Source organism: Ahaetulla prasina, chromosome 1, assembly GCF_028640845.1.
Source record: "Ahaetulla prasina isolate Xishuangbanna chromosome 1, ASM2864084v1, whole genome shotgun sequence".
NCBI classification, from domain to species: Eukaryota; Metazoa; Chordata; class Lepidosauria; order Squamata; family Colubridae; genus Ahaetulla; species Ahaetulla prasina.
This window is the reverse complement of record NC_080539.1, coordinates 275785317-275812277: the sequence shown is the minus strand read 5'-3', so window position 1 is coordinate 275812277 and position 26961 is coordinate 275785317. Positions and strand designations below refer to the sequence as shown.

Here is a 26961-nt window from a genome sequence, read left to right as displayed (position 1 = left end):
TTCTCATAGCCATAACCTCAGCCCGCAGGATCTCCGAGATCGCTGCCCTTTCGGTTAGGAAGGACTTATGCATTTTTCACTCTGACCGGGTCATTCTCCGATTAGACCCTACCTTTCTCCCTAAAAGAAACTCAAGTTTCCATAGATCTCAAGAAATCATTTTACCAGATTTTTGTCCTCATCCCAAGCATCCATCGGAACGTCGATGGCACACGCTGGACGTAAGAAGGGCCCTGCGTATTTACCTCAACAGAACAGCTCCTTTCAGGAAGACAGAATCTCTATTTGTCTCCTTTCAACCAAGAGCTCTGGGCACCAAAGTCTCCCCATCCACCATAGGCAGGTGGATAAAGGCATGTATTTCCATGGCCTACGACCAGCAGAGACACCATCTTCCAGGCCGCATCACCGCACACTCCACCCGCAGCGCGGCCACCACAGCTGCCTGGGCCACTCAGGCCTCTATCTTGGACATTTGCAGAGCAGCCACGTGGGCCTCTCCTTCGCCATTTATTAAAAACTACAAGATGGACCAATTTGCCTCAGCCGAAGCCTCATTCGGTCGGAGGGTTCTACAGCGAGTTATTCCTGTTGCTGAGTCTTCCTAATCTTTCCGTTCCCGCCCTAGGGATATTAGCTTGGGTATATCCCATTGCTTTGGACTCTCTTAGCAGCGTACAGGAGAAGGAACATTGGCTTACCTGAAGGTTCCTTCTATGTACGCTGCGTGAGAGTCCAACCCCTCCCTATTTAATTTCTTGTTTTTGTCTATATACAGGAAGCCAGAGGTTATCATTCCGTTTTTTTCCAGTTTTCAAATTGAGTTCGTCTTCTCCAATACCGCTTCTTCGTTAATAAACTGGAGCTAAACAGGAAGAGGAGGCGTGTTTAAACAAATTCAACTCAGTCTCAGGCCAATCAGATGAAGTTAACAACCCATTGCTTTGGACTCTCACGCAGCGTACATAGAAGGAACCTTCAGGTAAGCCAATGTTCCTTCTACCCTCAAGTGCTTTGAAGAATAGCTTGACTCCCTCTTCTTTGTGGCAACCCCTGAGATATTGGAACACTGCTATCATGTTTCCCCTAGTCTTTCTTTTCATTAAACTAGGCATACCGAGTTCTTGCAACCGTTCTTCATACGTTTTATCCTCCAGTCCCCTAATCATCTTTGTTGCTCTTCTCTGCACTCTTTCTAGAGTCTCAACATCTTTTTTATATCGTGGCAACCAAAACTCCAAGTGTGGCCTTACCGAGGAATTATAAAGTGGCATTAACACTTCACGTGATCTTGATTCTATCCCTCTGTTTACACAGCCCAGAACTGTGTTGGCTTTTTTGGCAGCTGCTGCACACTGCTGGCTTATATCTAAATGGTTGTCCACTAGAACTCCAAGATCCCTCTCACAGTTACTACTATTGAACAAGGTACCACATATCCGGTACCTGTGCATTTTGTTTTTTTTGCCTAAATGTAGAACCTTACTTTTTTCACTGTTGAATTTCATTTTGTTAGATAGTGCTCAATGTTCTAGTCCGTCAAGATCTTTCTGTATCTTGAGCCTATCTCCTGGAGTGTTAGCTATTCCTGCCAGCTTGGTGTCATCTGCAAATTTGATGAGTTCCCCATCTATCCCTTCGTCCCAGTCATTGGTGAAGATGTTGAAGAGTACTGGATCTAAAACAGAGCCTTGGGGTACTCCACTGTATACTCCCTTCCATGTGGATGTAGTTCCATTGAGGACTACATGTTGAGTGCGGTTGGTCAGCCAGTTACAAATCCAACTGGTGGTGGTGCTGTCTAACCCACATTTTTCTACTTTATCTAGTAGTAGGTTATGGTCTACTTTATCAAATGCTTTACTGAAGTCCAAGTAAATTATATCAACAGCATTCCTCTGGTCCACTAATTTTGTCACTTTGTCAAAGAATGCAGTAAGATTAATCTGGCATGATCTGTTTTTGACAAACCCATGTTGGCTTTTGGTTATTACTTTGTTTGCTTCTAGGTGTTCAGTGATTCATTGCTTGATTATCTTTTCCAGAATCTTCCCTGGTATTGAGGTTAGGCTGATAGGTCTGTAGTTTCCTGGATCTGGTTTTTTTTCTCTCTTTTTTTGAAGATGGGAACTGATCAAACTCTTAGTCTAAGAGTAACATTTGTCTACATTATTTCCATAAATCCCTTATTTACAGTATTTTTCAGAGTATAAGACACACCTGAGTATAAGACCCACTTTAGTTTTTGGGGAGGAAAATAAGAAAAAAGCTGATTGGCAGGTGGATTGGCCTCCTGGAATACCCCCAATCAGCTGTTCCCAGAGGTGAATTTTAGCAACAGGTTCCTTGGTTGTGAGCAATCTGCCTTGCTTTTTTTTTTTTTTTTTTTTGTGCGTCTGAAACTTCTGAAACTCTGTTTCAGAAAAAACCTTTTTCTGCCTCTGAAAGCCTCTGAAAAATAGCTTCAGAAAAAAAGCCTCTGAAGCTCTGTTTGAGGGCTTTTTTTCTGAAGCTCTGTTTGGGGCTTTTTTTCTGAAGCTCTGGGAGCTTCTTTTCTGAAGCTTAGTTTCTGATGCTTTTTTCTGCCTCTGAAACATCTGTTTGAGAAGCTGGGTGGGGCTACATTCGGAGTATAAGACGCACCCAGATTTTCACCCTCTTTTTTTGGGGAAAAAGGTATGTCTTATACTCCGAAAAATATGGTAATCATCAAAGCCCAGATCAACTTTTAATTTCAGTTTCTCACAAAAAGTCCAGTAACTGTTCATATTGCTTTAATCATTATTTTTTAATGAAAACACTGATTTATTTAATTGCACCAAATAAATTGCACTAAATAAAACAGGAATGGAAAATCCTAAGCTAGTGTAGACCCATGCTTCTCAACTTTGGCAATTTTAAGGTGCATGGACTTCAATTCCCAGAATTCCCCAGGCATATATAAAACAACCAGTTAGAGCAATAGTATAGATTATTTGGGCGGCCTTAAATCAGTGAGGTACAAGTGGTCCTTACCTTATGACCACAAAGGAGCCCAAAATTTATGTTGCTAAGTGAAATATTTAAGTGAGTTTTGCTCCATTTTATGACCACTCTTGCCATAGTTGTTAAGTGAATCACTGCAGTTGTTAAGTTAGTAACAAGGTTTTTACTGAAACTGGCTTCCCTCTTGACTTTGCTTGTCAGAAGGTTGCAAAAGGTGATTGCGTGACCTCAAGACTCCACAACAATGATCATATATACATGCCAGTTGCCAAGTATCTGAATTTTGATCACACAACCACAGGGATGCTGCAAAGGTTGTAAGTGAAAAACAGTCATAAGTCCCATTTCTGTATACCGTTGTGGCTTTGAAAAGTCACTAAGCAAATGGTTGTAAGCTGAGAACTACCTGTATAAGGATTTTGTTATGACAGTTCTGCCGGGTTGAAACTATATGCGAATATATATACTTGCTATCTACTAGAACTGTGGTTCCTAATTTCATTCAAAAAACTATTACAGGATAATTCTGTTTCTAAGCTCATTTATGTTTCAACAACACAAAGAGCTGCAGCATTACAGGGAGTCAAAGGCATATAGTTTAAGAATGTGTTCACATACAATCTCAGACTGGCACAAACACTTCTTGTTTGTTGTTATTGTTAAATATTTGTTATTGTTTTATATCACATATTCCATTTCTACGTTGACACTTCTGTATGTAATAGTTTTTTAACCAGACTTAAAATTTTACAAATGCAGCAAATAGGAATAGGCTGGTTGATAAAATCATTAATGTATGAAGACTTCAAAAGCAATTTGCTGTCCGGGGCACTGTAAGAACTTAAAATATTTATCCCCTCAAAACAAAGGGTACTGGCAAAGTGGCTGAACAACTGGGTGATTTTAAAGCAACCAGACATTTTAGAGTTACATTTAGGACAAGCGGTTGGCAGTTTTAACTAATGCAGCTCTTGTGTTATTAATACGATTATGCAAGCATTCACCCAAGTAGCCTAAATCAAGAGTTGATCTCAGTCATTCATCTTGCCTAATATAATAGTGGGTATCATTTTCAGATTTTCTGGCCAGATGGACAAAGCATTTGGATTCTGAACAGTTCTTTTTTACTTTTCTTTTTTTGCTCCCATGATTCTTTTTGACTTCAATTCTTTGTGCTCAGTTCAAAGTTTTATTTTATTTTTCCTTCCTTCCCTATTCCCACAGTAGTTCCATGATTGTTAACGAGTGACAGTCTCCTCTTTATGTTCTTTAGTACCCAGTTTTGTCTGCTCCTTACTCTTATCAATTTCTGGCATGATAGAAAAAGGGGATAAAATAGGCATTTTTTTTAAATGCAGAGTATGCGAACTAGGTATTTATCATAATTCATTATTTGTAAAAATTTGGGCATCAAACTTCCTAATGAAGCCTATATAGTCTAATTCAGGGGTGTCCAAACTTGGTCCCTTTAAGACTTTTGGACTTCAACTCCCAGAGTCCCTCAGCCAGCAAAGCTGGCTGAGGAACTCTGGGAGTTGAAGTCCAAAAGTCTTAAAGGGACCAAGTTTGGACACCCCTGGTCTAATTGATAATGAGAAGAGGGGCAAAAATGTTTTATTATCAATCATGAATTGTAATATTAAATTGTTGTTTTTTACTTTTTTTTTCAAACTACAGGGATGAATTCTGGCGAGGTCTGTGCAGTAAAGTACTTTTCAGTAATATAACATTTATTCAGTAAATTTGTCTGCTTTATCGAATTCACTAATATTTTTCATGAAAGAATTCTGTTTTTGTTCTGGTGAAGTCTTCCATTACTAATAATAGAGGCCTGAAGTGCTGACAAGCCAATGGAATATGTTAAGGATTCTATTTTAAAGAGTTTTGTTTTGTCAATCTGACTTTTGACTGTTATTAAGCTACGACCTTTCTGAGCTGACAATATATTACCTGTGGCAAGTGTTAAATTGTACATCAGAATCCAAACTGAGCCTCCATAAGTTACACCCAATTCCATATTCTTGAAAGTCTTAATTGGAGATACAAATATTGATTTAATTCCTGGGCTTCGTTTATCTAGAGGTAGATATGTGTGTTTAATTTTGAATCCCTCCATACATAATAAAGTCTTTTCTTTGGCATATTTTCTTACGGGTACCAAGCAATGCAAATGGAGAGAGGGATTGTAAACCCAAATGTAGAGTTGCTGCCAAAGAGGCTCCTATACTTGTTCACAAGTACTAACTAGACCCATGATGGCGAACCTATGGCACGCATGCCACCAGGTGGCATGTGGAGTCCTCTCTGCGGGCACACGAGCCATTGCCCAGCTCAGTTCTGCCACGCATGCGTGTGTGCCTCCTGCCAGCCAGCTGATTTTCGGGTGTCTGGCATGGGGACAGAGCTCATGCAGGAGATGCATGCACATGCCTGGGGGTCTCACGTGCATGAGGGGAGGGGTGTCTCGCCCAACATGTGTGGAGGCAGGAGGCTTGCCAAGCTCAAAATGGGCCATGGGGGGGTCATGTGCGCATGTGCGGGCGGGGTTACGGGTGCATGCACGGGAGGAGTCTCATGCGGCATTATGGGTGTGGGCACGCACATGCATGACCCCCCCCCCGTGCTCCCCCCACTTTTGGCACGCGACGGCAAAAAGGTTAGTCATCACTGAATTAGGCAATCTAACTAAAAAATTTGGGGGAATTCAGCAAAAAACTGTCTTGATATTTGTTGATCAGGATTTCTTTCCCTTTATCATAGCAGTCAGTTCAGCTCGATTGGATTACATTAACAAGTGATTTCCTGTAGCATAAATAATTGTTAAAAGATATTTTTTCATTCCATTGTTTGGAATATAGTTCAAAGCCATATAATTGTTTCTGTTAAGAAAGACAACATACAGATATGGTATACATGAAGGCCAAATGTCCCAAAGATTCTTTTGGTTTTTCTTTGAAGATGTTTTGCTTCTCATTCTTTGAAGACATTTTGCTTCTACAGCTTCTTGGATGAGAAGCAAAACATCTTTAAAGAAAAACCAGACAGTTCAGCTGCCTCTTGAGAAAGCATCTTTGGGACAGCCATGACTTGGAGACTGAGACTCTCCATAAACATGAAGGCCAAATGTAGACTGAAATAATATTTATTTATTTTATTTATTTTATTTTATTAAATTTTTATACCGCCCTTCTCCCGAAGGACTCAGGGCGGTGTACAGCCAAAGATAAAACACGAAATATATACAATTAAAACATTTAAAACCTAGCAAATTACGAAAAGGCTGATAATTAAAAATTTAGTTTTAAAATTTTAGAAATATTAATAAAACCCCGAATTAAAATTTAACACTATTATGCTAGTCCCGCTTGAATAAATAGGTGTGTTTTAAGCTCACGACGGAAGGTCCGAAGATCAGGCACTTGACGTAAGCCAGGGGGAAGTTCGTTCCAGAGCGTCGATGCCCCCACAGAGAAGGCCCTACTCCTGGGGGCCGCCAGCCGACACTGTTTGGCGGATGGCACCCTGAGGAGACCCCCTCTGTGAGAGCGTACGGGTCGGTGGGAGGCATAAGGTAACAGCAGGCGGTCTTGTAAGTACCCGGGTCCTAATAGTATGTTTGGTGAAGATAACTTATTTAACCTATTTATTTTTGTTTTCTGTGGTTAGTATGATTTCTTTAAGTAAATTTCCCTGAAATAGCTAAAGCTGAGATCTCAGTTACAAGCAACAGAGTGGCTGAGGATCTGTCATGCTTCAGCAGAAGAATGGACTGGAGCCACTTAGATAAGGTTCTAAGATTTTTTTAAAAATTTAACAACTCAGAATAGGGAACAATTAGTGAAGAAAGATGAAGGCTTTTCCAAAAGAACTTTAGCAACTATAGCTAATCATGAACTAGCCTACTTTTTCAAAATCAAATAAAAAGGGGATTGTTTATTTGACGGCCCTACCTAAAGGAGAAGTTGGCCTCCACTATTAGGTAAGATGGTTTGCCTCAAAGGTGCTCTTCAGCAGGTTCTGACAGGTTCTGGAGAACCGGTAGCGGAAATTTTGAGCAGTTCGGAGAACCAGCAAATACCACCTCTAGCTGGCCCCCGAGTCGGGTGGGAATGGAGATTTTGCAATATCTTTCCCCCAGGAGTAGGGAGAGAATGGGGATTTTGCAGTATCCTTCCCCTGCCATGCCCACCAAGCCACGCCCACCAATCCATGCCATGCCTACCAAGCCACACCCACAGAACCGGTAGTAAAAAAAATTGTATTCCACCACTAGTTTGTCTCTTTGACCTTTGTTTTTAAGATGGTCAGACCTCATTTTATCTGCTTTTTTACTGGCTTTGAGGATTAGTTTTCACAGACAACTTGTTCTGTTTCCTTCCCCACTTCGGAGTAACGAGCTGGCCTTCAGCCAGTGGATTCACGGCTCTTATCAGTCCTGGCAGAGAAATCGCAGCTGCTTGCCAAAGTTCAAACAAATGACTCGCAGAGTAAGACTTCATCTCTCTTTGAAACGGTTCAGCTAATCTTTTACTCCCCGTGGAGTGCAAGCAGTCCCAAAGCTCCTTATATATCCTGTGGAGTGGGGCTCCTGCCCCACCCTTCCCTTTGATGATGCCACCTCTCTAATCTTCTGAAGTGCGGGTTAATCCAAGCTTGATTATTATTATTATTATCAGCTGGGTCTGAAGGCGTAGCCTGAGGAAGGGAGGAATCAGGGGATGTCGGCCTCATTACGTCCTCCGACTGGCCTGGTTCTGGCTCCTGGAGCTGGGCCAAAGGAATTGGTTCTCCCAAGGTAAGTCTTACCGGCCCTTCCCCCTCACTCTCGGAATCACTTTCGGGCATGGGGCCAGGTTCGGGGGCTGGAGTCACAACACAACTTGCTGAACAGAGCTTTCCTAGAAGTGTGAGGAGGGGAGCATTGCTCATGATTGTTTAATAGTGCGAACTTTTAAATTTTGGTAACTTGAGGAGACTCTATAATTTGCTTCCTTTTTGACTCATTGGAAGCTTTCTTTATTGGCAGGGAAGCTTCACTGGTGTTGTGGCTCTCAAGTTGTTCCTTCTGGGGCAGTTGTTGCACTTGGGATCCTATTTCTAAAATAATTTAAATTTACTATATATTATTTAACATAAAGTGCCATTGAAATATCTTTAGATCGTATATTATGATACTGCAAAAATCTAATAGAAGTTAATTCTGTAAACTTTTTCCCAGTTATTTTCAATTTAAAGTCAAATAGCTTTTAAAAAAGCTGTTTCTCCTGCAGGTAAGCCTCATAAAAATATCTACCCTATGAAAATGAATGTGAAATAACTTAAATATACATTTCCGTAATGCTTGGGAGTTTTCTGGGGTTCTGCTTATACCTCATATCAACTCTTCTGAGTTTGTCAAGTTCAAGATCAACTTGCATGTTTTGAACATTCTTCTAGCTTCTATAAGATGCTCTGAAGCCTACAGCGACAAGACTACCATATATTCAGTCTGCATGTTTAAGAAACTTAATTTGCTTAATCCATAGAACAAAGCACATTGCTTCCTGGAATTTTATGATGGTTCTGATGCAAAAGATTTATAACAGGAAAAGTTGCATATTTGAGGAGGAAAACTTGTTGACATAAAACAGATATTTGAATAATTAGGAAATCTGATAGAGATAGCTTCCACCCTGATGATATTCAGGAAGCTATTGAAGAGCTGGGTATTCTGCGAGGTCTTGGGATAGGTTGATTGTGGAGCTCATGGTGTGTGTGTGTGTGTGTGAGTGTGTAAGTGTGTGTCCTTGCACTGCTTATGAATTTTTCTCTTTGTTATGGTATTTTCTTGCATTTTAACTGTAAAGTGCCCAAAGTTATTACAAGTCAGGTGGTCTCTAAATCAGAGGTCTCCAACCTTGGCAACTTTTAGACTTGTGGACTTCAACTCCCAGAGTTCCTCAGCCAACAAAGCTCCCAGAGTTCCTCAGCCAGCAAAGCAAAGCTGGCTGAGGAACTCTGGGAGTTGAAGTCCACAAATCTTAAAGTTGCCAAGGTTGGAGACCCCTGCTCTAAATTGTTTAACTAAATCAATTGATACATTGTGCTGTGGGTATCCATAGTCCAACAGAAAACACTATGTTTCCAACTTTTCTTTCTTAACAGCCATAATTAGTTCCAATGGGGCATTTCTGCTTAGGGATTTACTTGTTACTATTCTTGGTTTTTCACTCTGCCAGCAAGAAGATAGGAACTAGGTGATAAAAGAAGCTATAAGAAGAACATTGGAATAAGTGATAAATCTGGTACTTTGTAGGTCTGGGAATGGGAAGAATTCTGTTCCTCCCCCCATTTTTTAAACAGCCGAAATTCACAGATATACGCTAATCTAATTCAGAAAACTTCACTCAGAATTTCCCTTTTGTTCTGGAAACAGCAAACAAGTTGAAAGCCTGATGAATACGGGACTGCTAGGAACATATCAGTCTGATTAGTGATACTTCCACAGATGCTGAGAGATGCTTTTTTAATATTGTTCCATGTGTAATACATATTATGTATTCTATTGCTCTGTAGGACAAGGTGGATCTTGGCGAGTTGATGTTTTCGCTTTGCTATCTTCCAACAGCTGGCAGACTAACCATAACTATAATAAAAGCAAGAAATTTAAAAGCAATGGACATAACAGGAGCATCAGGTAGGAATATCTTTCACAGTGGCCTAAGATTATATTTGTACGTGTGTGAGATAGGCAACTACACAAATTAAATATTATAAATAACAAAAATATTATTGGCATGCCTGTGGCGGGGATAAATTTGTACCTTGCTCAATCTTAAATTGCTTAGAGATCTTAGAAGTTAGTTGTATAAAAGTCTGATAAATGAAATGAGATAATGAACTTTTTTTGAGGGGGTGGTTCTTCAGTTGGGGTACAGAAGAACTGCAGTTTATTTTCAGTCTTTGAAACCTGAGTGAGTCTGAAAAATGCCAATTCCAACTTGTTAACTCTTTCACCCCCTGGATTTGCTGTGTTTCTGTTTTGCCTTAATATTTTTTCCTATCCCCCTTTGAGATAGGTTAAGCTGATATGACAGTTATTGACTAAAGAAATCCAAAGAGAGTGGTCCTGTTCCCAAATTTGATTGACTATATCACATTTGCTTTTGGTACTAAATTGTAATTATTTGGGGGTGGGGAGATTTAAAAATGAATTCTACCCTAATAGTAGCACTAACTTCTAAATGATTTCTGGTGATATTGCTAATGAATATGCAGAACTATCTGCCTTAGGCTGTTTGTGGGTTTGGAGTGGACTACTCCTTCTGATAAGAGAAAAGGAATTTAGTTTAGACATTTTGTAAAAGCTCTGTTAAACAGGGGCTGGACTGTGTATATTTATAGGCACATTAATGTTGGAGATCTGGCCCAGTAACAGAGTCACTATTCGTTTGGATCTCATGAACACAAGGATGGTCCAAGTTAACGGACTAATGTTCCCCAGGCAGCATGATGACAAGGGAGAGCAGAAAAAAATAGTTATCCTCCTGGATTACAATACTTCTAAAAGTAAAATAGGCCTGCCTACTAAAAATACATAGCTATAAAAAGAACAGCCAAATATTTTTGAATTCTGGCATATTTTTGTTGCATGTTTGCTTATGGCAAATTTCACTGCAAATTCCTCTACCTCTACATTTACACAAACACACACATGCAAAAAAGTTAGAAGTTGTGATTTAATGATGCGGGTTTGTCCTCAGTGTAATGTAAAAATGCTATTCGTTTTATCCCGAGAAATAAATTCTAAAAGAATTTTGCAAGGTAATGAATCAAATCATTTCTTTTTGTTAATAGTACAGTGAGAAGATTATAAAGACAGGGCAGCTAAGTCATGTGAATAGATTGGTTCAACTTTAAAATAAAGCAAAATAAAATGCTGCAGTTGTTATATCTGTTGCACAGATCCATATGTGAAGGTGTCACTAATGTGTGAAGGGAGACGATTAAAGAAAAGGAAGACTTCTATCAAGCGGAACACCCTCAATCCTGTTTACAATGAAGCCATAGTCTTTGATGTCCCTCCAGAAAGCATTGATCAGATTCACTTGTCTATAGCCGTTATGGATTATGACCGGTGAGATATCTGGACAGCTATGAAAAGTGGAAGCTCTAAATTAGGATGTGCAAACCTGAACAAATGTTTAGCAACTAAGGTGGTATTACAAATCCCTGCCAAAATTGTTTTTGGTGAAAATAAAATTAACACATAATAGCTTCGTTCTTTGCTTTTTCTTAACTTCTCAGTCTGATGTAAACATTTTTTTCCAAATATTAATCAGCTCTTAATCTGATTAGCTTTTCCAATCAACTAGATGACACCAACTGGCCAATAGAAGACTAGAAACACATGGTTCAATTGTAAGAACTAAATTTCTAAGCTGCAAACTGCACAAGCAGCTTTAGGTGTAAAAGGTGGGTTTTTAAAAATCGAACATTAATTCCAAAGTGAACATTAATAGAAACAGGCAAAGAAAGGACATTTCTCTTAACGGGGAAAAAAATCCTCTACTGCTGTCTTTGACAGGCTTACTTTGCAGAACAAGTGCTAACTTTGGAGAAGTGATTTTCATTGGGACTGTTGCAGGAAAGAAAAATTATATTTATACTGTTCCCCTACTATGATCTCATTACCATGAACTGCAAAAATATATTTAAGAACCCATCTGCTTCAGCTATTAGATCATTTGGACTGCATAGTTCCTGAATACATAATTTTAAGAAATAAATATTATTGAACATTTTTCACAGTGTAGGTCACAATGAAGTAATTGGAGTCTGTCAAGTAGGCAATGAAGCAGAAAGTCTTGGGCGAGACCATTGGAATGAAATGCTCTCCTACCCTCGAAAACCCATCGCACGCTGGTATCCGCTTGCAGAGGTAAGACAAATGAGCTTTTACAGGAAGGTGGTTTTTTGCTTAAAAATGTAATTATTTCTTTCTTTCCTTCTTTCTTTTTTCCTTCCTTTCTTTTCCTTTCCTTCTTTGTTTCCCTTTCTTTCTTCTCTTCCTTCCTTTCTTTCCTCCTTCCTTTCTTTCTTTTCCTTTCTTTCTTCCTTCTTTCTCTTCCTTCCTTCCTCCCTTTCTTTTTCCTTCTTCCATTTTCCTCCTTTCTTTTCTTTCTTTCTTTTTCTTTTCTTTCCTTTCTTTGCGTTCCTATCCTTTCTTTCTTGTTTTCTTTGTTTCTTTCTCCTTTTTCTTTTCTTTTTATGTGTGGTGGGTGAAGGGGTAGTGATGGTTTTGAGTCAGTATTGATGTATGGTGATTGCCTGGACCCTGCAGTTTCCTTGGCAAGATTTCACTAGCACTGGAATAAAGAATCCATTTGCTTAATGTAAATCCTATTAAAACACTTTGGAATCCCTGGGTTTATATCAAAATTGATGCACAATGCAAATAAAATCTGTTCCTCAGAGATTTTCTCTCTTTTTTTCTCTCTTTTTAAAAAATAAAATTCTTCCAAGTTAAGGTAAAATCCAAATAATATACTGTACCTAAGAATATTTTTTTTAAAAAAAATCTTAAATTTGGATAGACAACCAGGTTGTCATTCTCATATACTTAAGCTTTTGTTTTAAGGATGGTGCTTTATTTAAGGCACAGGGTTGTATATATGGAAAAACAATTTCAAAAAACGTATTGTTATATTTGTACAGAACAAAGGTAAAGTAATTCCACTTCAGTGTCCAGAGCGATGTCAAACTACTTTGACATTAAAAGTAACGTAGAGATTAGAACATGCAGTCGAAAGCTCTCCTCAAGTTGCAATCAGATGCCTTTGTGTTTTTTTTGTCTTTATTTAGGGCCCTATTGAGCAGAAATGTTCTGCAGGCCTTCTGCGCATTGATGGCTGCCGAAGAGGCTTCTTCACTCTTTTAACCTATTCAGCAGAAATTTGGCATTCCTGTTGAACCCTTTCTTAGCCACTTTCTCAGGGGCCATTCTGCAGAGAGTCCAAAGGGTTAAGGCATTCCTTAATTCCATTATTTGACTGTCGCCTTTTCCCCAAAGCCAGGATTTATAAATTCCAACCCTTAGAATGCAAAACTTTTATTAGTTACAAAGATGCTCCTGAAGCTTTCTACAGTTTTCATTCTAACATAGTTACCTGTGTCTATCAGGAACACCCTTCTATTGCTACTGATGGGCTTTCAAGTAAATTACATAATAAGTCACATTGTCCCAGTCAAGAGGATAATCCATTTTGATATCCATTTTGAAATTTATCAAAATCCTATTTTTATTATGGTTATTATCATAAATACAATCTTGCCCATCCTACTTTCCATTTCTTCAGAGGTCATACTATTGATAAACTGCTCTTGCAAATTTACAGTCTATGAATTACCATGCAATAAGTGTTCTAGAAGTTTCCACAAACTAAACTCTTAACTCCTTTCAATAATTGAGGTGAATTGCCTGCCCATAGCCATATAAAAAATAAGACTAGATTTATAAAGTTTTCTTTGAGTCAAGCTTGAAATGTCCTTGTAGCTTTCTTGGTGGCAGCATGGATAGTTATAATTATATTGTAATTTATATACAATACAAAATTATCATTAATTGTAACAATTGTTAAGGGTGGTTGCATGGTCAGCCAGATGTTTAAACTGTAAAGCAAGGGAAGGGGTATTTTTCTAGATTTTTTCTGATTTTTTTTCCTCATTGAGAAATTGGGAATAAGAGTTCACAGTCATAAACATAGTTAGTATTATATCCTAAAAGCACCCACTAAATATCTATACAGTGAGAAGCCTTTCTCCAGTATCATTAAAGTTATTATCTTAAACCGAAGGGTGCATTTCTGCCACTTTTCCCAAAGCGAAGGAAGGATTTGATACCTTCTTTATATGTTGCCTTTCTTGCTCACTTTTATAGAGGTTGGGAATTTTGGCCTTTTCCTTCTACCGGTCTTGATGGGTAGGGAAAGAAATGGAGTAAGCAGCAAATCATTTATTTTTCTAGAAATAGAAGCTACAAGCTTGTTATCTGGCCTCTTAAAATTCTTTTTGCCCCTGCTATTTTTTTCTAGTTACATAGTACGTATCACCTAGGTTAGCTCAAATAAGCTGGTCTCCCAAATCTTTCATCTCAAGATTTCTGGAGTAGCTATGGGCCTGATGAGAACAGAGCAAATATAAAGATTTTGAACTCTTTTTCTGGTCCTTTGAGATGATTGCCCTCCAGGTGAACAGACCAGCGCAGAGGAACTAAATAGCAATGTTTACTTCTTTACTAAAAGATAAGAGTTCTGAATTCTATATTTAAACTCTATTTTAAGTATATGACTATATTTTTGTAAATTATAAATTGAAATCATAAATTATAGTTAAATTCCTACTAAATAGATATTTTGTGACAAAAGCACCCACCAAATATGCTTTTAAATTTACAGATCAATCACTTCTCAATGTAATCCAAATCAGGCCATATGGTATAATGTTTTGTTTTCAAAGTAACAAATTGATTATACATCTGTAAAACTTACTTTAATAAAAAGATTTATTCATTCTCTACCCAACCACCTACAAACCAAAATGTATTTTCCTCTAGTTTCAAACATTTCACAAACCTTTCAATTTTTATTGAGGCACTATGAATAATTACATAAAACAATTTTAAATGTATCGCATCATAGACAGGAAGCTTGTAGATTTTGTGGAATGCTTCAAATCATGTTTAGATAAGCCATGATAATACAAAACAAATATTATTTAGAGAGGCATAACTGAGAAAAAACACCATATAGTAACCATCCCTTACAGTTTTCACAAATCTTCTGCAAAGAAACTTATAAACTTTGTTCTTTCATTAGATATGTGTTGGAACAAAAGAAAAAAATGTTTTGATTATATGTAGCTGTTATCACTGTCTTTTGTTTGGTTGACTGGTTGGTTGAGCTTCCATTTTTCATTGTAACATTGCCTTAAAGGGTTGAAAAATCTGATGTTCAAGCCCACATCCTAGGGGAAAGGTCAATTAATTCAGCTAGTAGTTTTAAAGAAAATGCTACTACTTAGCAGATATTCCCTGCAGCCTACAACAAATCTCTTAAGCACTTTTTTTACACTGTACTGTATGCAAGATTACTGTCAATCAAAAAGTGGAATGACTGATGAGTTCCTAATGGAAAATGAGTCTTCCCCAATCTGATATCTTTCAGACACGTTGAAAATTCTTCAACCAGCATGGCCATTATGGGAATTGAGGACCTGGATTAGGGAAGCTGATGTAGACCAAGACATCTTGATTACAGTATTATTATTATTTTTAATACTCTGGAGTTATGTGGTTTGGTTAATCAGATTTGTAAACCAGTGTTGAGAAAGTCTGATATCACCGACTCATGCCATCACATGCATAACAAAGAAAAGAATCAAAAGAAATGCGACATTGCAAAGAGTTCTGCTCCTGAGGATACAGTCTCATCCCTAAAGATCATAGGCTAAATATCCCATTTTTTTGTTCCATGTTAAGTTCTCAGTTAACAAATCAATTTTGTAGAATAAATGATCTCCAGACCTGTACATGCATGTCCACACAAAGACAGGCTATTTCATCTCCTGAAGACTTGGGTGTAATCAGCCATTTAAAACTCTGCTATATTTTCCAGATGCCTCTGTAACTATTTGTGGATGCTTATTTGTCAATCAAATTTATATAGTTGCCTACCTCAGAAATGTGATTCTGGGTGGTACATACAAAAAAAAGTTAAAAACATCTGTAAGCAGCCATGAAAAATGATTAAACAGAAATATAAACATTGTAAGAGAATAGGCCAACATTCTATAAAAATATAACATGTTGCACAGTTCCTGTTTTCCCAAGGCTGCTGGGGAAAATCATGTTTTAAGAGATTTCTGGGAGGCATCTGCCTGAGTGACCTAATGTTCTAAAACCACAACAGAGATAACACCATAATAGACGGCATCCATTAAATACTTTGCCTGGTGACTTGATGGAGTGGATAGGTATAACTAGGAAGAAGCGGTCTCACAAAGAATCTGTTCCAGTGCCATGTTATGGTTATATACATAAACAGACACACATATTGTACACATGCATGTCTGTGTTGCCGTCTAGTAAATATGGTACAGTTTTTGAAGACTGGGTACATCTAAACCTTCTGGAAAGGTCTTATGATTTGGGTATATCTAAACTTTCCATGTCAGGTTTATAGGAACACATGGGATCTAGCTTGATTACTTTGTTATTAAATATGGAAGCTTAGAACTGGAAGTGCCATAATTCTCCTAAAGGTGTTTTGCAGCAAGTATTACCCAAATTATTCCATTTAAATCTCCAAACAAATTGGTTGAACCTATAAAAATTCATAAATCCAATCTGTATGCACACACACATTGAGAGAGAGAGAGAGAGAGAGAGAGAGAGAGAGAGAGAGAGAGAGAGAGAGAAATATATAGGAAAATGAAACAAAAGGAACAAAAAAGGGACTTTTGAGCAGTTTGCTTGATTCTTTCATTTTTTTATAATTCTAGGTTAACATAAATATATATACTATATAATTATATATAGTAAAACCACAATTTAACTGGTCTTGATTTAATCATGCAGATATCACATACTTGGATTTAATGTACTCTCTTTCATCCAGAACTGCTTCATTAAATTGAGGATTTTACTGTATATTCTCTTTGTTCTACTAAAATTGGTTTAAAAGAAAAATACGGCTTATACTTGCTTCCAATTATACTCACCAAGCATAATAGTGTTTAAAAACAATGAAACAAGAAACCTTATAAAAAATTGTTACTTCTAGCCTTCTTTTTTTTTTTTTGAATCAGAGAAAAAAGTAGTTTCTTAGCAATTACAATGAAATTAGTTTTATCTTAGTAGTTTGTCATTTGGAAGGGGACTACCTGAATGACACATAATGAAATACCATATAATATAAATGCAAACAAAATAAATCTTTTAATAGTACTTTCAAATTAAATATATGCATTGCGTAATCATGTAGCTTTGTTGTATCTCTCAAGTTCCTCTTTAGGCATGCACCCCAGTCTTGAAGTTTTTAATATCTTCTGACATTGACTTTGTTGCTACGTGCAGAACTCCCACATAAATCTCAGATGTAGGAATGTGAGGAGTTTGTGCAACTTGAAAGATACAGCACATTGTATGAAGCACTACCGAAGAAGATACCTATCAAGCTAATGAGTTACTCTCCATGATAATTATCACCCTCAGCAAATATTATTGCCTTAAATTCAAATAGCTGTCAGTAGAAACAGACTAACAAGAAGCTGGATTTAGATTTGATGTTCTGCAAGAAATAAGTTCATTTGTGCTAAAGATTTAAAGCCACTCATAGGGATCATAATCCCAATCAGAGGTGGGTTTCAGCAAGTTCTGACCAGTTCTGGAGAACCGGTAGCAGAAATTTTGAGTAGTTCGGAGAACTGGTAGTAAAAATTCTGCCTGGCCGCACCCCATCTATTCTCTGCCTGCCAAGTCCCAGCTGATTGGGAGGAAATGGGGATTCTGCAGTAACCTTTCCCTGGATTGGGGAGGGAATGGAGATTTTACAGTATCCTTCCCTTGGATTGGGGAGGGAATGGAGATTGTACAGTATCCTTCCCCTGCCACACTCACAAAGCCACGCCCACCAAGCCATGCCACGCCTTTATTTATTTATTTATTTATTTATTTATTTATTAATCATATTTATATACCGCCCTATCTCCCGAAGGATTCAGGGCGGTTCACAGGTGATTAAAAAACACATAAATACAGAATAAAAACAATTAAAAAACTTATTTTAAAGCCCGTTAATTAAAATATACAAATAAAACCCAATTAAAACCCATAAATTTAAAAACTAGCTCAGTCCTGCACAATTAAATAAGTATGTTTTAAGCCCGCGGCGGAAGGTCCGAAGGTCCGGAAGCTGACGGAGTCCGGGGGGTAGTTCGTTCCAAAGGGTGGGAGCCCCCACAGAGAAGGCCCTTCCCCTGGGCGTCGCCAGACGACATTGCCTCGCTGACAGCACCCTGAGGAGACCCTCTCTGTGAGAGCGCACGGGTCGGTGAGAGGTATTCGATAGCAGTAGGCGGTCCCGTAAATAACCCGGCCCAATGCCATGGAGCGCTTTAAAGGTGGTCACCAAGACCTTGAAGCGCACCCGGAAGGCCACAGGTAGCCAGTGCAGTCTGCGCAGGATGGGTGTTACACGGGAGCCACGAGGGGCTCCATCTATCACCCGCGCAGCCGCATTCTGGACTAACTGCAGCCTCCGGACGCCCACCAAGCCACACCCACAGAACCAGTAGTAAAAAAATTTGAAACCCACCACTGATCCTAATGATGCTAAAAGGACAAAATGTGCACTGCAACATTATAATTCAAGCTCTACCCTTTCATTCTCGCATCGCAACATTGCATGCATACATATTGGGGCAGAAGCTTGTAGGAAGTTCTGGCACACATTTGGTTACTCCCCAAGGTTGCCTGTAATGCCTCTGGAGATTCCTAATGACAGAAAAGTTGTTTTTTGTTCATTGAATAAAATTACTTCTAATCTATTCTTTTAAAAGAAATGATGAATTTCAGTTCTTTACTATCATCTTTTCAGATTCATATTTGGTCACCAATCCCTTCCAAAAATAATAATAATAAATATGGAAACAGGCAATAATAGAAATACACTATATATATTCCTTTAAAATTCGAATTATACCATTAGGGAGGTGTCCAGTAAGTGTTATTTCAAATAGCACTTGTAGGAAAGAGAAACAAAATAATCCTAAATAGTTTAAAATGAAGAAATTAGTGGAAAACCTATTTTAGGGACTTTTTTCTCTTTATGGTTATTTTAGCAATACAACGTGTCCCCATTCTTGATGTTACAGCAAAAAGATGGGAAGCACTTTTTTAAAAAAAGAATTTGTTCAAAACAAACTGAATTATTCTTGATTTATCACAGCGTTATTTCATTCTGATAGAGCAACTTACTATAAAATTATTGAACTTATGGACAATAAGAGATGGCTTCTAATGCAGTGGGTTGAGCAAGGAACAGTGGCTGAAAGTACATCCGTGAACTGCGAACTCTTTCCCAGGGCCTCAGTCACCCTGAAATAAAATTGTATAAAATAAAAACATTATGATGGGACCCCATTCAGAAAGGATAATAACACGGATGATCCCCTCAACATCTAAATGAGCTAACTAACTTGTTAACAGTTCAGGCTTTTCAAGAAGATGGACTGTATAACATTTGGATTCTCGTGTTTCTTTCCCAGTGTGTTTTCTTTTCCTGTTTTTCTTTGATCAAAGCAGAGTGACTACAGGTGACCATTTATCATATGGAAATGTGTTCCCATTGTGTTTGTAACCTTTTGAGAAGCTGGTGATCTTTTATCACGCTGCAAATAATAATAATTGTACTGCTCAGCAAGCTTTGATCAGAACCCTCTAGAGAATTTAGAGGGAGGAACAGCTCAAACAGTTTATCGGATGATTGCAAGCACATGGTCTGGTATCTGCACTTCTCCTAAATAGTCCACTGTATACACTCATTATCAAACTGGAATGTTTTATTCAGTTGCATGCTGGATACTCATCCTTCATTTTTATTTACTATCTGTCTCCAAAGGTACATAAGCAGAGGTCCTGTTATTTTTAATATGACTTTGCTTTTATGACATACTGACATTGTATTATACTTTGATCTTTGCTGTTCTGTTAGTAGTCTTTGTACATCTATGTTTAATGTCTAATTTTGGAGCATAAAGTTACATCCTTGTCAGGGCTTTGTCAACTTCGTGGACTTTATTTCTCTTTGTTCAGTAAAAGTAATGCATGATTCATTTGCTGTAACAATTTGAGGGATGAAAATTACATTTCTTAATTTTATAAAAAGTATAATGTTCTTATAAATACGATGAAAATGTATGGTGACTTTATTTATATAGATCTAGTCTGTATAAGCAATTCTGTTCTTAATAAAAAATGATGTTGTGCCATTGTAATTTATGCCTATTTTGTATTTATATATTAAAGTTGATGTGGATATTTAAAAAATGTTCAACGTTTTAATACTTGCTCCTTGATTACCATGTATGGGGTAATTTTCTCTAATGCAAAAGCACAAATTAATAAGGGAAGCAAAACAATCATGTGCATTATTCAGCTAGGAGAGAACAGTCTTTAAAATAAACGATTGCATAATGAAATGAAAATCGGCAAGATAAAAAGCTGTTTTTGCAGAGTGAAATCGAATATTCTTAAACACCAATGAGCAATGTAAGGGCAGTATTTTGATTTGATTTACCTACCATACAGTATTTCATTTGGATGTAATTTCTCAAAATGACAGAATATTATTTTCTTGTTTAAATGACTAAGATTGACCTTCTGTTCATGTTTGACATGTCACTTAGGTAAATTATTAGATGTGCTCACCAAGTGTGGTCTTGTACAAAAGGAAAGAAATTGTGAACGACTAAGGTGAATTCTCAGCAAAATCATACAGATTCCTTTTACTGAGAGTTATTGCATTGCATTCACACTGAAAAATGCTACTTTAGGATCCTTTCCTTTCCTTTCCTTTCCTCCCCTCCCCTTTCCCCTTTCCCTTCCCCTTTCCTATTCCTTTCAAGTATTGGACTACTGGTGACTGCCAGGACAAATTCCTGCAATTTTCTTGGCCAGGTTTTTTGGGAAGTGATTTGCAATTGCCTCCTTCCTAGAACTGAGAGAAAATGAGTGGCCCACAGTCACCCTGCTGACTTTGTGCCCAAAATAGGACTAGAACCAGTAGTGGGATTCAATTTTTTTTTACTACCAATTCTGTGGATATGGCTTGGTGGGCGTGGCTTGGTAGTCATATGACTGGGTGAGCATGGCCAACTCGATGTCACTCATGTCGAGGGGCGCTTCACCTTGCCTGACCTCTCGTGACTATGGGGTTGCTGCAACAGTTGTAAGTGTGAAAAACAGTCATAAGTCACTTTTTTGAGTGCCATTGTAACTTTGAATGGTCACTAAATGAACTGTTGTAAGTCAAGGATTAACTGTACAAAAATACCAAAAGCTTCTTCGCTTGCAAAAAGCTGCCCTAAATACCAATAATTAGTTTAGAAATAATTGCAAGCCAGAGTTACAAATTAGGCAGGGTGCCAGAGCACCTTGAGGAATTAAAATAGTTAAAATGCAATAATAACTATCAACAGCCAACTCTTGCTCATAAAGTGAAAGCCCTTAGCAGAGAGGTCATTTAAGCTCGCCAGAAAGAGCACATCCAGGAGAAACAATCCTTAGATCCATTTGCACCACTTAAAGATACCAATTGGTCTCACTCATCTCATAAGAGATCCTAAGGAAATCATCCAGATTTAAGGAAAGATCACCTGTCCCCCAGAAAGGCAGTAAAAAAAAACAGTGCCATCCTGCCTCTTGGAAGTACACCCCAAAAGGACAGTGCCAAGAACCACTAAAGCAGGGAAGGAAGACCCCCCTCCCCAGATAGAAGAAGCACTTGAGATAAGCCTAACTACAAAGAAAGCAATTAAGAATGAAGCAAAGGAGCAAAAACAATAGCTGTTTCTGGTTAAACCAATTACCAGAACAAATAGACACAGGAACTAGCCAGATTTCTGAAGCTGCTTCTTTTCAGGAACAGAGATTAACATTTTTCCTTCCAAACAAAGCTGAATAGGGAAAATTATCCCATCAATAAACACAGGATTAAACATCACCAAGCACAAAATTAAACTTCACCAAAAAACAGTTTTAGACCAAAAGTCAGAAAGGGTATGTAAACTCACGTTTGAATGTCAATCTTTCTAGCTAGCCAAGAAGCCTTGCTGAATGTCACTCATCTTGGTTCCTTATTATTAAAAGCTTCTTTTCAGCATCTCTGCTTCATTATTCAATTATTTCTTCAAAGTGGTAATCGTTGCATCCCTGCTGGAAGAACTCCAAGCTTAAAACAATCCTTCCCCTTTAAGAAAGCAAAAAGAAGAAGCTCAGGAGACAGTAAGTCTAGGCATACTGCCAAGAATGTAATAAGGATTAACAGAGAGGCAGTTTCTGTAAGCAGGGCAATACAGATTAGGCTAGGAACAACACCAGAATGTTGTAATTCCTTAAAGGATTAACCCTGTAAAGTGGAAAAAAACAAAAGGAGATTTCTTCTAACAACTGGTTCTAAGAACTGCTTAGAAAATTAACTACCGATTCTAGCGAACCAGTACAAACCAGTAGAAACCCACCTCTGACTAGAACTCACAGCCTCCTGGTTTCAAGCCTTAACTGCTACAGCAAACTGATTTTTTTATTTGTTTTGCTTTGTTTTAACCCTACAAATTCATCCAGACTATCCTCTAAGTAAACATTTACCAAATTAGACTATAAACATATTTTCTAATATAGACTGAGTTGTTCAAAATTCCTATGATGGATGACAGAGACAGGTACAACATTAGTTGTCTTCCAAAGAAGTTTTCTGAATTGCTGAGTAATCATCAGAAAAGATAGTAAATGTGCAAGGACAGGCAGCATGGTTTCTCTATATTCAGGGACTTCCCCAACAAGCACGACCAATTATATGATTTATAAAACTTGTAATATCAAAATGTTGTAGAACTCCAAGTACCCACCCATCTGAATTATTAACACCACATAAGAAAAAATTGCTGATTGCCTTCAGAGCTATGGATTTCATATAGGACAAATCAGATTATAGAAACATAGGAAGAAACATCAGGGTTAATGTTAGCCTTAAAAAACTGGACCTACTTTGATTAATCCACTTTGGTGGAAACTTTGTAGCATGCATTTGGAGATTCTCAGTCATCCAGGTCACGGTTGTCCCAAACACCACTTTCTTGGACTTTCTTGTTTTTCTTTGAAGATGTTTCGCTTCTCATCCAAGAAGCTTCTTCAGCTCCGGCTAAATGGTGAGGAATGGAAGGATTGCAGACAGCTGGTCATTTACATTCTTTTTAGAGAGTCATTAAGACCACTTGGAGGTTTGTAGTGCAAATGGGTCTGGAGTCTATGGGCAATAGTTGAAAAGTCTCATTTGTGCCCATATACAATGCCTTATTGAATGTCATTGCTTGGCAGTTTAATTGCACTGCGTTCCTGGGAAAGAATATTAGTGGAAACAACCTTAGAACCACTTAGACTCCTGATGGCAAATCTATGGCACACATGCCACAGGTGGTACACACATAGCCATATCAGTGGGCACGTGAACTCAGCTCCGGCGCGCATGTGTGCACCGGCCACCTGATTTTCAGGCCTTCTGGGCCCACCAGAAATAGGGAAACAGGCTGTTTCCTGCCGCCTGAGGGCCTTGGGGTGGAGGGTGGGGAAGGCCATTTTTGCCCTCCCCAGGCTCCTAGAAAAGCTCTGGAGCCTGGGGAGAGCAAAAAACGGGCCTACCAGGCCCACCATACCATTGTGTGTCAAAAGCGGGGGGGGAGCACAGGGATGTGCATGCACATGCGGGGGGGTCCCATGCACGAGGCTGGAGTGCATAGAATTATGGGTGTGGGCATGCATGCACGCAACCCACCCGCCCTCCCCCTGCTTTTGGCACACGATGGCAAAAAGATTAGCCATCACTGACTTAGACTCAGTCTTACTGTGCAGGTTTCATCTCACTTTTTTCCCCAACCAGGATCATTACCGAGAGACACTCCCTCATCTACGTGACTAAAATTTTACCTGGTAGTATATAAAACTTCTTTTGCATAGCCATAGATTTGCAATTTTTAATTGTAACATTATTTACTGTGATTGCCAGGTTGAAAGCATCCAGATATAGTTTGATCATACTATACTTTATGGCTTGACAGTAACAAAATCTATAAACCATTTGATGCTGAGGTAAAAATATAAGGACATAGTTATTTTCTAATTATGAACGTGCAATCACTTCCTGCTCTCTCCAGCCTAAGTCATTTGTCAATGCCTAATTTATTATTTAAAAGAGGGAAAGAAAAAAGTTACAAGAGATTCCAGACTCATCCCCAAAGTCAAACAAGTGTAAAGGTTGCAGACTACAGTTAAATGCCATTTTATTGTCATTTATATTGCAAATTGTAATGACATTTTCTTTCTGTCTCACTCTCCCCTTTTATTTTTTTTCAAAATGATATTTATGAACATACCTAAGTGAATCTTAATATTCTAATTTAGCACAACTAATCTCTGGAGCAGCTAGCAGTTCGTAAATGTCACAACCAATAACCAGAAGTGTTAACCAATTATTGGCCAAGTTTGTGCTTTCCATTATTGTGGTTTATAAACCAATAGGCAGGGATCAGACAGTATACCAAACCAAACCTAAACAAACTCTCTTTATAGTTTAGCTATAAAGTTAAGTTGACACACAAAATACTGAAATATTTATTTTGCTGTTTATCATTTTTTTGTTTATAAGTAGTTACCACAATTATTGAGGCCCCTTCAACCTGTTATTATATTGTTCTGTTCTATTACTATTACTATTAACCATAATAGTAATAATACCCGAAGGGAATTTTGGATTTTCCTCTTAGAAATATAAGTTCTTTCTCACGAATGGAACAGAGAGATGATAGAGGTCTGGAACATCAGATGCTTTCCTGAATTTCTTCCATTTAGACTTCCCAATTATAGGAAGAGGAACTAAAAATACTAAGAATATGAAAATCAGCAAATAAAGAATATCATCCTGTTTAAGCAAAATATCAGGCTTTGAGTTAAGACTGACAGGAAAAGAATGGGAGAGACTTTAAAGGTCACAGATAACAAAGTGCTCCAAGTGAAAATTCCCTGTCCTCTAGTTAATACGGGGTAAGGTTATGCTTTTCTAAGAAAATTCTAAAAAATAAGACATCTTTTTCTAATCTGAAATTACATATACAAGGCATGCAGAAAGTATTCAGACCAGGGGTGAAATCCAGCAGGTTCTGACAGGTTCTGGAGAACCGGTAGCGGAAATTTTGAGCAGTTTGGAGAACCGGTAGCAGAAATTTTGATTTGTTCGAAGAACTGGCAAATACCAACTCTGGTTGGCCCCAGAGTGGAATGGGAATGGAGGTTTTGCAATATCCTTTCTCCAGGAGTGGGGAGGGAATGGGGATTTTGCAGTATCCTTCCCCTGGAGTGGGGTGGGAATGGAGATTTTGCAGTATTCTTCTGCCACGCCCACCAAGCCACACCATGCCCACCAAGCCACGCCCACAGAACCGGTAGTAAAAAAAATTAGATTTCACCACTGATTCAGACCCCTTTCACTTTTGTCAATTTTGTTAGGCTGCAGACTGATTCTACAGTTGTTGAAATTCTTTTTTTTTCTTCTTTCATTAATCTACACTCTTATTGACTGTAGATTGAGTCATCCCATAATGACAAAGTGAAAACAGAAATTCAGAAATGTCTGTAAATTTATTGCACTGTATAGTATAGGTTTCTCAGAAGTGCCTATGGGGGCGGTCATAATATCAAGATGGCCAGAGTGGTTTGACATAAGCGTTGCCCATTTTCATGTGCATTGCACAAAAGAAACGGAGCTTTCATCATCTTCTTATCACCTTATCACCTTCTTGTGGTTGTTGTCTTCACTGTTTTGACCATATCCAGCCAACAGACCTGAAGTTTCTCTTCCTATTTCACAGCAAGATAAGCTGTGATAGGGCAATGAGCTGTGATAGAGCAATGAGATAGAACAATGAGCATTGTTCCCTGTCAGGGGCAAGTAACATGTGACCCTACAGAAATTTTAAATCAGATTTCTATGTGCTCTGGTAACATGGCCAGTAGTGAGGGATATAGGATCTGTAGTCCAGCACTAGAAATATATCAATTCTGTTCTATGGCCTCAGAAGCAAAGAAAGACTTCTTTCCTATCTTGGTCAGCCATCCAATACTCCAACGTATTGACTTCCAGTGAACCAGTGCACTGAGTGCAGTTAATCAGCTATATGAATATTGTAGCTCCATCAAACTAAATGCAATGTCCATCTACTAAAAAAATCCCTAATAAGGTATTTGTTTTGCCATCGTCCTAAGAATGCAAAAATCAGTAGATCAAGCATCTTGTAAACTATTAATTATAGCTGCTTCTATTGGCTTCTTACTTCCAAGCTATGCAAGAAATGCATGTCAAACTATTTTGCCCATAGCTTAGTGAAGGAGAAAAAATGAATTTCAGGAAACATTTAGAATCTCTTCTGTCTTTGTCTTTCTCCTGATTTGCCCTTTTAACATAGTGATCTATAATCTAGAGACTATATATAGAAGTGTTTGCCATTTTCAATTTAATTAAACCACAAGCTTCTGTTTCATTCAAAGAGTCACAGAGAAGGTCACAGACTTTAATTTAAATGATAAAAGTTGGAAACTTCTAATATTTTGCGACTAGAATGTGTTTATAGATCTAAGAAAGTTCCACTGGTTTCAAAAGATGAAATCAAGGTCAAATGATTTTACATATCGTGGAATTTTTCAAGAGGCAACTGGACTTTCTTGTTTCTTTTTGAAGATATTTTGCTTCTCATCAAAGAAGCTCCTTCAGCTCTGACTGGATGGTGGGCAATGGAAGGATTTATATTCCTTGCAGACAGTTGGTCATTTGCATTTTTTCTGTCTGCAAGGAATATAAATCCTTCAATTCCCCACCATCCAGTCAGAGTTGAAGAAATTTCTTGGATGAGAAGTAAAGCGTCTTCAAAGACAGTCAAGTTGCCTCTTGAAAAAGCACCTTTGGGGATGATTGAGAATCTCCATAGACACCTATAATGGAAGTTTTATGTAAACTGTTCAATATCTATCTTCTGTGCTTTTTGTCTAGCCAATAGACAAATAATAGATTAGAAAGACATCCTGGCTATAGAAGGCATCTGTGTCTTTAGGTTTAATAGGATTTATCAGTTACAGATTGAAGAAGTCTATAGAAATCCAAATTTGAAGAGCAA

The 26961-nt window shown here is 38.1% G+C and overlaps 1 protein-coding gene across 3 annotated transcripts in view; it reads left to right on the top strand.

Annotated features, from left to right (window-relative positions):
* The window catches only part of SYT9 (synaptotagmin 9), a 119925-nt gene extending 102260 nt beyond the window's left edge, over positions 1 to 17665 (top strand). The window contains exons 4-7 of one of the 3 annotated variants that reach the window (XR_009152405.1): positions 9541 to 9661; positions 10930 to 11101; positions 11781 to 11905; positions 12829 to 12850. Coding sequence is in view for 2 of the 3 variants with exons in the window: in XM_058160493.1 (XP_058016476.1) it covers positions 9541 to 9661; positions 10930 to 11101; positions 11776 to 11905; positions 12829 to 12936 (531 nt within the window). In the remaining variant the exon portion in view is untranslated. Of the gene's footprint in view, positions 1 to 9540; positions 9662 to 10929; positions 11102 to 11775; positions 11906 to 12828 lie in introns of all 3 variants that reach the window. The other 2 variants (XM_058160503.1, XM_058160493.1) reach the window with 2 other exon arrangements.
* Positions 17666 to 26961: the final 9296 nt, after the last annotated feature.